Source organism: Schistocerca piceifrons, chromosome 4 (assembly GCF_021461385.2).
Source record: "Schistocerca piceifrons isolate TAMUIC-IGC-003096 chromosome 4, iqSchPice1.1, whole genome shotgun sequence".
In the NCBI taxonomy this organism is placed as follows: domain Eukaryota; kingdom Metazoa; phylum Arthropoda; class Insecta; order Orthoptera; family Acrididae; genus Schistocerca; species Schistocerca piceifrons.
This window is the reverse complement of record NC_060141.1, coordinates 327,538,288-327,551,867: the sequence shown is the minus strand read 5'-3', so window position 1 is coordinate 327,551,867 and position 13,580 is coordinate 327,538,288. Positions and strand designations below refer to the sequence as shown.

General features: G+C 37.8%; 1 protein-coding gene across 1 annotated transcript in view; it reads left to right on the top strand.

Annotated features, from left to right (window-relative positions):
- LOC124796335 (ER degradation-enhancing alpha-mannosidase-like protein 3) overlaps positions 1 to 13,580 on the top strand; it is a 228,558-nt gene that overhangs the window by 134,698 nt on the left and 80,280 nt on the right. The window contains exon 13 of the mRNA XM_047260471.1: positions 254 to 424. Within this exon, the coding sequence (XP_047116427.1) occupies positions 254 to 424 (171 nt within the window). The remainder of the gene's footprint in view (positions 1 to 253; positions 425 to 13,580) is intronic.

Below are 13,580 nucleotides of genomic sequence, written 5' to 3'. Positions count from 1 at the left end.
CATAAAAGCTCTCTGATGCTGTACTGAAGACACAATAAAATATTGTGCTAATTTCATTGTATTGCAACAACTTTTTGCTGCTCTGCATGTTTCTTTCTATAATTTTAAATGGTTTTCTTTTTCACTTATTTTAGCTTTGTCAGTGATAAAAGGTATCAGTAGACGTTTCCTTGACTTGTCACATGAATGGACATTGCCTTAGCTTGTGACATCAAAGGATATTTTCTAATTATTTTTATTGCTGTCCTTGCAGATCAAAGATCAGAATGAAATCAAATTAGAGGAAGATGCAGAATTTGCTCGCTCATGCCCAAATATGCTTCATTTGTTTCCTGCATCTCTCCGCAAACCGCTCCAGGATATGGTATCAGGTGTCTGCCCACGCAGACAATTTAATCGGAAGCTCCGTGCACAAGAATTTCAGGTAACTTCTTTCATTTTTATTTTAAATTTAGTGCAATGTAGATAATGCTATACCATTTTTCCTTTGCAAATGTTCAGTTGTGTATTACTTCAGTGTCCCAGTAGTTTTAGCTAACAAAGTGGAGGCATAGTGTTTTTGCAAATTTTCAGGAATGATCTCTTGCAGATAGATATACAATTTTCTCGTGCTCTGTTCTGTTTCTTTCAAAATAATTGGGAAGCCACCAGTTTAATTTGTAAAAATACGGAAAAGCTGTACAAAAATATATCTTGACTTACAAATTGCGTGAATGGTTACGTAATACTTTTTTTCAATGCAAGAACACAAATATTGTTACTTATAAGTGAACAAAGAAAGAAAACTTAGTGATTGACTTTCAGTATTTCAGAAACTCTGTTTTAATAGAAGCTCAATCGACTGATTAATTTTTATTTTAAGTTGTAGGATTACATAGTGAACAATGGTGTGCACTTACCGTATTTACTCGAGTCTAAGCCACACTCGAATCTAAGCCGCACCTGAAAAATGAGACTCGAAATCAAGGAAAAAAAAAATTCCCGAATCTAAGCCGCACCTGAAATTTGAGACTCGAAATTCAAGGGGAGAGAAAAGTTTTAGGCAGCATCTCCAAATCGAAACAAAGTTGGTCCACTGTAATATGAGACAATTTAGGTCGAATGAAAGACGATACAGCTACAGTAGTTTGGTTCGAGTTGTAAGCTTAGCAGTTAAGCTTTACCAGGTAGCCATTGCTATGCATCAGGCGCTCCGTCCGTATTTATACGGATACCCTTCCTTTTTCACATGCTTCGTCTGGTTTGAATTGATTGCTTATTTTTCTTTGATCTGATAAGCGCAGTTTTCTTTGTTATAGGTGTTTACGTCACTCTACGCTGAAAATGCATTACTGTATTGTGTCATGCATTGTTTGTCGTACTCTGATACTGCGTATTTACGGCCTGTCGCCGATCGCAGCATGGCTTGCTTTTGAGCGCACTACCGCCGCTTACAAATAAGAAAAAGAAAGAGAGAGAGAGAGAGAGAGAGAGAGAGAGGAATCGTCTCATTAGCGAAACAATGGCAAGAGACTGCTAATTGTTGTTACTCACACTGCTGCTTTCTTTGATAATGATTAACAAGAACCAAATAATAGACTGCGTATGATAGAAGATGTTCTGAACAAAAATCTAGCCAATTGCCTCGCTTCATTTCTGACTGTATCACTGTTTAGCATAAGAATAATACGAATATAAACATGACATGATATGTACATTCTTCCGCGTTTGCTGTTGTCTCACTCTAGTTTTGTGGTTTATTACGCAGACAGGATTTAAATGAGATAGTAGCAAACACGAAACAATACATGGCAAAATGTTTATATTCGTATTATTCTTATGGTGACGAGAATACTGCATGTGATTCACAATTTATAAAAGTTCGTATTAGCAACCATCTCTTCTCACAGATAGGAAAAAATTCAGAACGTAGAGTTGGCCATATTGACAAACATCCTAAACATTCTTGCCAGTCGGGTTTTCGTAGTACATTGAAATGCTGCTACATTCGAAGATGAACGATATGGAATTAGTATTTACTTCGTTGGATAATGTATGAAAATGCAGTGGTCGAAAGTCGGCGCGGAGAAAAAAAGCTTGTCTTCCACCTTTTTTTTTTAAATTTATTTACTGACGCAGAGGTTTTGGCGCCAGTATTTATCTTTGTGCCTACAAACAGCACACAACGCATGCCTGTGTAGCGCTACATATATTCGACGGCAGAACTAAGTTGTGGCGGCACCCACCGACATTTTTAAGAACTTCCGCTTGCTTTGCACTCGATTCTAAGCCGCAGGCGGTTTTTTGTATTACAAAAACCGGAAAAAAAGTGCGGCTTAGATTCGAGTAAATACGGTAATGTGGTACACAAAACAAGAGTATAAAACATCAGTATTACATATTTCCTAAAGAACAACAATTTTGACTAGGCTTTTCAACACTAATAGTTACAAAGAACAATATGAGTGTTTAAAAATTTAACTTGTTTAGTAATCTGAAGCAGTGTAATATTCCTTTTCCAGTAGATGGTCTAAGAGATTCTTTTGGATATTATTGTCATGTACACCTTTCTGAAGGTTTGTGGACAGAATTTGTATTGAATTGATACCCAAGTACAGAGGTCCTTTTCAAGGATTGTCTGTTGGTGGGATATGTTTCATATCTGGTTTCTCCTTTGTATTTTGTAGTGTTTGCTCGACAGTTTTTGAGTTGTCTTTTGTTATATATGTTGCTGCTTTAGATATTTAAAGATTAAGATGCCTTCCCTTTTGAAATATTTTCTGCCTATTGTGTCGTGTTGATAATTTTTACTTTTGGATCATTTAAAAAGCTGAAGATATTTTCTGTCTGTTTGAATGACACTTTTCTTAAAATGATCTTAATTAGTTTTTTTAGTTTTATTTATTTTTTACTGTTTTCCCCCTTCAGCGCAACCCACCCCCTTTTTTATTTCCTGTATGTTTGTTTCCTCATGCTGTCACTCATTACATCAAGGTATTGTTCAGAGTTCATTGTATACTGTGTACATAAGTTTGTCTGCAAGTTGTGATAACTGTCTCATAACTTTGTCTGTCATTTCCTTCTTCATCTTGGTTTCACCTCATCCACACAAGAGGTGCATCCCTCTCATTGTTTGTTCTGAGCAATCTGTTCCTCTTTTCTAATCTTCCCCAATCATTCTGTGGCTAAAAAAAAAATCTCTGAAATTGGGATGTATTCTAGAAGTAGTGCCACAAGTGATTGCTGATTATGATTGATTTCAATGTTATGTATTTCTGTTTCACTCACAGCTATTTAAGTTGCGCTGCTTTTAGTCCCAACCTGACGACTACTTTGGCAGTTGCTTCATGCCATATAGCACTTGTCAATATTTTGCTGCAAATCAGATACTGCAATTCCCAGGTATTTGATTCATTTTTCACAATAGGTGCTCCATCTGCAATGATTCAAAACTAATTTGTGCATTATGCAGAAGAGAGACTTGCCTAGCTCTTCTTTATCATTGCTAACTTTCAGTCAATTTGGAATAATACTGATGTTTAGTTCAATCCAATGCTGTATTCAAAAACATGACCACTAAAAACACTACCCTCAATATAGTTGCTGTTAGGTTGGCAGTGTTAGGAGATCAAGAAATAGTGGCACGAATTGTTCCCACTTGTAACAACTTCTACTGTTTCAGAACTGGGTATTGCAGAGCTCTAGAAAGTTAACTGTGTAATGTTTGTAAATACTGCTTGAAAGCCATTGAGTTGCCAGCACCATTTTATTTCATTTAAACTTTTTTCTTCCTCTCTCCATGAATGTTGTTTCATTAAATGTGAATGGTGAGAAACTTAGAATTGTAATGAAGCAGGAGTGAGTGTGAATTAACATTTGAACATAGAAGGGACCAATAAAAAATGTTGTAAATGGTGGGAAAACATTAATTCTGGGAATGTAAAAGCAGGGCTATGATATAACCACTGGCCAACCATCATCTCGCTTTTGAAATTTCATTATGAATATGACAGAACTGCGTTCTTACAAAAAATGTTAAGATGCTGTTTCCATTTTGCCTCTTTTTTTTTTTCCCAGTAATATTGGAGATTTTAGTGGATTCTACTTTCTTCAGTCTTGTTTATTCACCTTTATAGATATCCAACTTCTTTGTTCCTAAACACTTTTCCAGGTTTGTAACCAGTTCATTTTCCATGAACCTTTGTGCTGTGCAGTTGTAAAAATATGCTTCTCTCTCAAGCTCTTTCACATTTTTGTCTTCATTTAGTATTGTCATATTGTCTCTTTCTTTTCCACACCTGTATCATTCACAAACAGATTAAGGAGTAAGACCACATTACCGACCCCTGTGGCATTGTGTATTTAATGGTTTTTGTTTCTGTTGACACACACTGTTTCATGTTGCTTAGTTATAATTGTATCCACTCTCCGGCTTGCAGATTAGGTTTATAATGTTTTTATCAGAGGCTTGTTTTGAAAATATTCAGAAACTAAGCACTTTTATCATCTAATGACGGTATAGTATTTTCCATCAGACTGAGAATGTTGTATTTATCCAGATAAACAACTTACCTATTATACGTCTTATTTCCTGAATTTTTGGGAAGCCTTTCTGGCCACTCACCCTGCTTACCTTCAGTTTTCATAGAAAAATTCCAGCTCTGAAAGAACTGTTAAGATTTATAGCAATGTTGTTCATGTACTAGCTGTATTATGAGATTTGGTAGTAATAATGTCTCTCGTTTGTGCCTCTGTTTTCATTTTCCTGCACTTATTTTGTAGTAGTTTATAGTTTCACTTTCCCCAGTCATCTCTCTTCTTGTAACTTCTTACTGTGTTTTAATTTTTCACTGGTTTGAGCTTGCAGTTTATCTTGGCTGTTTACTTCGGGAGTGCTACACTGAAATTATAAGTGAATTTACTAGTAAGTGTGTCATGCTTTTCATTTACATTGTATGCCTGTAAAGTTTCAACCCAAGCTTCATGACATATTGTTTTAAAAGGTGTTCATATTTTGTTCACTGATTTTCATGAGTACTTTGGTTATTTTCTTTAGTTTTAATGTTAGTTCGTTACTTCTGCAAAAATAGATCAGTTGATCACAGTCACAATATATTTGAGGGGTGTAGATGCAGAAATCACATTCTCCAGTTTTCTAAATTTGTGGAAAATTAAAAAAACTGAATAAGAAATATTGTGCCTCTTAGAACTTCTACATCCTTTTTTTAGGGTTCTGTACCATAATTGGTAAAAGTGAACCCTGTCTGTCTGTCCGACTGACGGACTGACTGACTGACTGACTGACTGACTAACTATTAAGACCCCTTTTTCTCAGGAACAAATAGAACTATGAAGCTGATATTTGTCAATACTAACAAGGGGAGGCCGCCAATTGTGAAATTCAGATTCGATTCATACTGCTCATAATAAAAGCTCATGGCCAGAGGTGTAATGTGGCAAAGCACTAAGATGCACTTCTCAGCCGTTGTCGCGAAAACCGACAATTAAAAAGAAACCGTTGCGGTGAAATACTCTCTACGATTTACAATTTTCTACAGTGTCGTGGCGCAGCGGTAAACGCTCGGGTTTGTAATCCGAAAGTCGCCGGATCGAATCTCGCGCCATGCAACTTTTTTTTTTTTTTTAAAAATGTGTGTGTGTATACACACACACACACACACACACACATATATATATATATATATATATATATATATATATATATATATATATATATATATATATATATATATATATATATAATAGAGGGAAATATTCCACGTGGGAAAAATATATCTAAAAAGAAAGATGATGAAACTTACCAAACAAAAGCGCTGGCAGGTCGATAGACACACAAACAAACACAAACATACACACAAAATTCTAGCTTTCGCAACCAATGGTTGCCTCGTCAGGAAAGAGGGAAGGAGAAGGAAAGACAAAAGGATATGGGTTTTAAGGGAGAGGGTAAGGAGTCATTCCAATCCCGGGAGCGGAAAGACTTACCTTAGGGGGAAAAAAGGACAGGTATACACTCGCACACACACACACACACATATCCATCCACACATACACAGACACAAGCAGACATTTGTAAAGGCAAAGAGTTTTTGCGGAGGGAATGTAAATAAAACTTAATGGGGTCGTTGTGAAGGTGTTGTGAGGGTGACATGGTACTAGAAGGTGGAAAGTGGAACACGAGGCTGAAATGAAAATGAAAATAAATATGAAAAAATATATGGGGAGAGATAAAGGTAAAATTAGAAAGCAAATGGAGATCTGGTGTGAAGAAAGGCGAAAAAGGGTTGGTTAGGGCTGGGCTATGTTGATCCTGTGGTGAACTTGTGTAGGTAGATAATGATGTGCATAAAGGTTAGGTGGTTGTGCTGCCGCCAAAACATGTTAAAGGGTGGAGAAATTCGGGAAAATTTCGAAAAAACTACGTGAGGATGTATTAAAAGGAGTGGTTTGGTGGTGGCAGATTATGGAAATGAAGCTAACAATTGTTTGATGAAGAAATAATGACGTTAAAACCTGTGGGAAGCGGCTAAAAATGATCGGTGATGTGAGAAAAACGGAAATGGAAATAAAGCAAAAGTTATTAAAACTGCCGAAAGGGTTGTGTAATAGCTAAAAGGAACTGTTTGTGGACTGGAAACGTTGGATTTTATAGCAGCAAAGCGGAAAAAAAAATTTTTTTTTTTTTTTTTTTTTGGTTATGGTTTCGAAGTGATTTACGTATTATTACGTATTATTGAGTGTATATCGACGGGATAAAATTGGGATAAAATTGTATACTGGATTACGGTAAAAAAGGAGAAGGTGAATAGAAAGTGAAACTGCTGGCAAAAACAGAAGGAGGAAATAAGACGACAGAAAAGACTTCGAAATGTAACAGTGACAATAACAATAACGATAACAATAACAAACGTGATTGTTGGCTTCAAATTAATGATATGAATATAATAGAGGGAAATATTCCACGTGGGAAAAATATATCTAAAAAGAAAGATGATGAAACTTACCAAACAAAAGCGCTGGCAGGTCGATAGACACACAAACAAACACAAACATACACACAAAATTCTAGCTTTCGCAACCAATGGTTGCCTCGTCAGGAAAGAGGGAAGGAGAAGGAAAGACAAAAGGATATGGGTTTTAAGGGAGAGGGTAAGGAGTCATTCCAATCCCGGGAGCGGAAAGACTTACCTTAGGGGGAAAAAAGGACAGGTATACACTCGCACACACACACACACATATCCATCCACACATACACAGACACAAGCAGACATTTGTAAAGGCCTTTACAAATGTCTGCTTGTGTCTGTGTATGTGTGGATGGATATGTGTGTGTGTGTGTGCGAGTGTATACCTGTCCTTTTTTCCCCCTAAGGTAAGTCTTTCCGCTCCCGGGATTGGAATGACTCCTTACCCTCTCCCTTAAAACCCATATCCTTTTGTCTTTCCTTCTCCTTCCCTCTTTCCTGACGAGGCAACCATTGGTTGCGAAAGCTAGAATTTTGTGTGTATGTTTGTGTTTGTTTGTGTGTCTATCGACCTGCCAGCGCTTTTGTTTGGTAAGTTTCATCATCTTTCTTTTTATATATATATATATATATATATATATATATATATATATATATATATATATATATATATAATTCCCGGCAATCAGTTGCAACAATTATGCATATAATAAGTTGTTGAAAGTCGTTTGTCGTGGAAAAACTGGCGACTTCGAATATCATTATGTTTTCCGCAAACAAAGTTGTATTTCACAAATGTTATTAATTGTCTTCATATGTTTACCACGTATAGTTAACGGAAGACGTAGAAACAATATTCCGAAACGAATACGTATAGCGTAAGTCAAACGTTCGAATTAGAATAGAGACCCCACGAACACAAATTTGCTGTGGCAGGTATGAAATATAAACTCCGTTACTCGCTCGTTACACTTGATGGACAGATGTTGAATGGGCCGAAACGAGCCGCCGCATAACAGCGTAGTTGCCCGCTAACTTCGAAAGAAGGTAGATGCGGTCCCTAGCGCAACTTATAACATCGTTGAAAATCAGTGCGGGCGTGAGAGCTTTGGTACACCCTGTTAAACAAACGGAAAAATGGAGGCGGTACAATTGGGGAGCGATCCGCCTTCACCAACATGCATATATATATATATATATATATATATATATATATATATATATATATATATAAAAAAAATAGAGGGAAACATTCCATGAAGGAAAAATATATCTAAAAACAAAGATGATGTGACTTACCAAATGAAAGTGCTGGCAGGTCGACAGACACACAAACATACACACAAAATTCAAGCTTTCGCAACAAACTGTTGCCTCATCAGGAAAGAGGGAAGGAGAGGGAAAGACGAAAGGAAATGGGTTTTAAGGGAGAGGGTAAGGAGTCATTCCAATCCCGGGAGCGGAAAGACTTACCCTAGGGGGAACAAAGGACAGGTATACACTCGCACACACACACACATATCCATCCACACATATACAGACACAAGCAGACATATTTGAAGACAAAGAGTTTGGGCAGTGCCACACCTGCTTGTGTCTGTATATATATGTGTGTGTGTGTGTGTGCGTGTGTGTGTGTGTGTGCGTGTGTGTGTGTGCGTGTGCGTGCGTGCGTGCGTGCGTGCGTGCGTGCGTGCGTGCGCGCGCGAGAGAGAGTGTATACCCGTCCTTTTTTTCCCCCTAAGGTAAGTCTCTCCCCTCCCGGAATTGGAATGACTCCTTACCCTCTCCCTTAAAACCCAAATCCTTCCGTCTTTCCCTCTCCTTCCCTCTTTCCTGACGAGGCAACCGTTGGTTGCGAAAGCTAGAATTTTGTGTGTATGTATGTGTCTGTTTGTGTTTCTATCGACCTGCCAGCGCTTTCGTATGGTAAGTCACATCATCTTTGTTTTATATATATATTTGAATTACAAAAAACTAATAATAAAAAAAAGTTGCATGCCGCGGGATTCGATCCGGCGACCTACGGATTACGAACCTGAGCGCTTACCGCTGCGCCACGACGCTGTAGAAAATTATTAACCGTAGAGAGTATTTCACCGCAACGGTTTCTTTTAACTGTCGATTTTCTCGACAACGGCTGAGAAGTGCATCTTGGTGCTTTGCTACGTTACACCTCTGGCCATGAGCTTTTATTATGCACATTATGAATCGAATCTGAATTTCACAATTGGCGACCTCCCCTTGTAAGTTCTATGGTTTCTTGGCAGTGAGGAAAATGTAGGCTTCTAAGTCAGTGAAATCAGAAGGTACCATCTCATGTATTACGTATTTTGATACAAACTCACACACCAAAATCTATAAGGTATGTTAATTTGTAACTATATCATTTTTTTTTTTTTTTTTTTTTTTTTTTTTTTTTTTTTTTTTTTTTTTTTTATGCCTCCGTATGTCAGTCTGCCTGTCCGTCTGTCTGTTAAGACCCCTTTTTTTGGAGGAATGGGTAGAGGCATGAAGTTGAAATTGGGTACTATGGTCTACAGTCCAATGGCGGAGTAAAAAATTTAAGCTTCTAAGACAGTGCATTCAAAAGATATGGCTATCCATAAAGACCTCTTTTTCTCAGAAATGGGTAGGTGCATCAGTTGAAATTTGTCATGTACTATGATATATAGGAGAGTGTTTCTGCTAGAAAGAGCAGATAAACAGATCTCACTTAGACAGTGAATTGGCATCACATAATTCCAGTAAGATGGATGTCGAGGAATTATGGGCAAAGAGTAAGCAGATTGTAAATCGTCGTCTGGAGAGTTATGTGCCTAGTAAATGGATAAAGGATGGAAAAGACCCACCATGGTTTAATAATGAAATTAGGCGGATGCTGAGGAAGCAGAGGCTGTTGCACTCTCAGTTCCAAAGGGAACGCACAAATGACGACAAGCGAAAGTTAGTGGAGTTTTGTGTGTCTGTGAAAAGATCTATGAATGAAGCATACAACTGCTACCACCGCCACACCTTAGTAAAAAATCTGGCAGCAGGTCCTTGTTGACCAGTCTAGCGTGGTAGTTGAAGATAGCAAAACAAAAGCCGAAGTTTTAAATTTCATGTTCAAGAAATCGTTCACAGAGTAGAACTGTACAAACGTACCATCATTTGACCATTGGACAGACTCCTGTATGGACAACATTTTAATAAGCTTACCTGGTAGAGAAACAACTGAAAGATTTGCAAGCAATCAAATCACCGGGTCCAGATGAAAGCCCAGTTCGATTTTACCAAGTGTACTCTCACATTGGCCCTGTACCTAGCTTGCATTTATCATGAATCTCTCACCCAGCACAAAGTCCCAAGGTACTGGAAGAAAGTCAAGGTGGCTCCAGTATATAAGAAGGGTAAACAATGGACCTGCAAAAATTACAGACTGATATCCCTAACTTCTATTTGTTGCAGAATCCTTGAACATATTCTCAGTTCGAATATAATAAATATTCTTGAGATTGAGAAGCTTATGTTCACAAATCAGCCTGGTTTTAGAAAGCATTGCTCATGCGAAACTCAGCTTGCCATTTTCTCACATGATATACTGTGAACTATTGATGAAGGGCAACAGGAAGATTCCATATTTCTAGATTTCCGGAAATCATTTGACACAGTACCCCATTGCAGGCTGTTGATGAAGGTATGAGCATGTGGAATAAATTCACAGATATGTGAATGGCTCAAAGATTTCGTACCAAGTGAGGTGTCACAGTGGCTAGCACACTGGACTCAAATTCAGGAGGACATTGGTTCAATCCCACGTCCAGCCACCCTAATTTAGGTTTTCTGTGATTTCCCTAAATCCCTCCAGGCAAATACTGGGATAGTTCCTTTGAAAGGGCATAGCTGACTTCCTTCCCCATCCTTCCCTAATCTGATGAGACCGATGAACTCACTGTCTTGGTCTCTTCCCCCAAACAAGCCCCCCTCAGAGACTTCATAAGTAACACACCCCATTATGCTGTCCTCAACAGCAAGTGTTCTTCAGAGACAAGGGTATCATCAGGAGTGTCCCAGGGAAGCATCATAGGACCACTATTGTTCTCTATATATGTAAATGATTTGGCGGACTGAGTGGGCTGCAATTGGTAGTTGTTTGCTGTAGATGTCATAGTGTACGGGAAGGCTTTGAAATTGAGTGACTGTAGGAAGATGCAGGATGACTTAGACAAAATTTCCAGTTCATGTGATGAATGGCACCTACCCCTAAATGTGGAAAAATGTAAGTTAATGCAGATAAGCAAGAAGGTTAAACCTTTTATGTTCAGATACAATATTACTAGTGTCCTGCTTGACACAGTCAAGTCGTTTAAATGTCTGGGCATAACGTTGCAAAGCAGTATTAGGTGGAACAAGTATGTGAGAACTGTGGTAGAGAAGGCAAAGGGTTGACTTTGGTTTATTGGTAGAATTTTAGGTAAGTGTGTTTCACATGTAAAGGAGACCGCATATATGATGCTGGTGCCACCCTTCTTGAGTGCTGGTCGAGTGGGTGGGATGCTTACCAGGTCGGATTGGGGGAAGACATTGATGCTTTCAGAGGTGGGCTGCTAGATTTGTTATCAGTGGGTTCGAACAACACATAAGTATTACAGAGACGTTTAGCAGACTTAAATGGGGATCCTTCGAGGGAAAGTGACAATTCTTTTTGAAAAACACCATTGAGAAAATTTAGAGAACCAGCATTTGAAGCCGACTGTCAAACAATTCTACTGCCGATACATACATTGCATTTAAGGACCACAAAGATAAGATACGAGAAATCAGGGAACATACAGAGGCATGTTGATAGTCATTTTTCCCCTCACTCTATTTGCGAATGGAACAGGAAAGGAAATGACAGTGGTACACCATCTGCCATGCACCATGCAGTGGCTTGTGTAGTATCTCTGTAGATGTAGATGTACTGTCCCATTCCTTGATGGTGTACATAGTTTAAGATTCTAAGTCATTGCAATAAAAGATACTGTCTTAATGTATCACATATTTTGACATTCAAAAACTGACTCACCAAAACCTGTAAATGAACTATCTATATTGATGTCCGGCCTGGCAGCCTAGTGGTAGAGCGCATGCCTGGAAACTGAGAGGTTGTGGATGGAATCTTGGTCGGACCACGGATTATTCAGTCTTCACTTTAACCTCTCCTATGCCTCTCAACAATGTGAGCATCCATCAGAAACACCTGGTTCGGAATTCAGGTTACACTGTGGGCCCCCTTTCCATGATTGGATTTCTCGACCACCGTGTTGCAACACTTTGGTCTGTCCCGAATATATGTGAAATGTATCAAAAGATTTTTAATGTTGTCTAATTTTCCGTGGAAAAAATATCTAGAACATAAAAAAATTATTGACAAATTTGTTTCTTGGACCAGCCCAATTTACTAGAAAACACCCATCATTATTTGTGGCTATACACATAATAATAGTAAAAGAAATGTATTTTATGTACTTTATTCATTTGCTTTTTTGCATCTGGAAAAAATCGCATGTAGATGCATCGCAAGAGTTTGAAACATACTTTGGTGAACCCCAAAGGAAAAAAGGTTGAGAAGTGTGGGATTGGGGACACATTAGTCACCAAAGTAACAGCCAATAGAAATACTTTCTCCAGGCCATTGAGCAACAAAAATTTATTATTATTGCGTAATTAAGTTTGCACAAAGCCCTGAGAGCCCGAGTCCTACTTGCAATTGTCCGGTTATTTTTATTATGTATTTTGTTATGTTTAAAAATATTGTCTCTTCAGACAGAACCTGTAAATTTAACAGAGGAACATTAAAAAAATTACTATAGTGTGGGTGATGTGCATTTTGTAACATAAATATAGAATCTGAAAATTTCGACACAAACATGATAGGACAATATGACTTTTGAAACAGAGATAAAAACTTGAATTGTCTGTTGTACATTTGTTGTTTTTAGAATGTGTCACATTAAACTCTGCACTTTAAATGTGTTTTTAACACTTTCAACACTGCCCTCTTTACACCTGGCACTTGGCTGTGAACTGGCATATTTAATGGATGTTTGAAATTAGATTGCAAAGAGCAGAAAAACGATAGGAATATGGTTCTTGCATCATTTAAAAGGAAAAAGTAAGCACTATACATGAATGTGAGTTTATTTTACAATGTAAAATAGAAATGGGTGTTTTAATTTAAAAAAAAGAAAACACAAAAATGTCTTGAATAATAAAGTTTTACATGATCTCTCTTGAGTAATTCCATTATTACTGTATCTAAATTTTAAAAAAATATTACTGGAATGTCTAACTGCAGGTACCTGTAAACCAGAATATTTTAATAGTTCGGATGTAGTCAGCCTTTGTGTGAAAATCCTGGAAACACTGTGGGACACAAAGGCCAACATCACAGTCCTTGCACCACCATCTACTTTCCTTCCTGACGCACTTACCCGTCTCTTTCTTTCCCCTGTCTGAACATAATTTGCAATACCTAGTAGTATTCACCTTGTTTGCAGTGAGTGGGACCTTCTCTGGAAAGTGCTTTGCAAATGTCCTCTCAATTTGTAAGGATGAAGCAGCTTGTTGCTGAAAATTTTTTCCACCCTT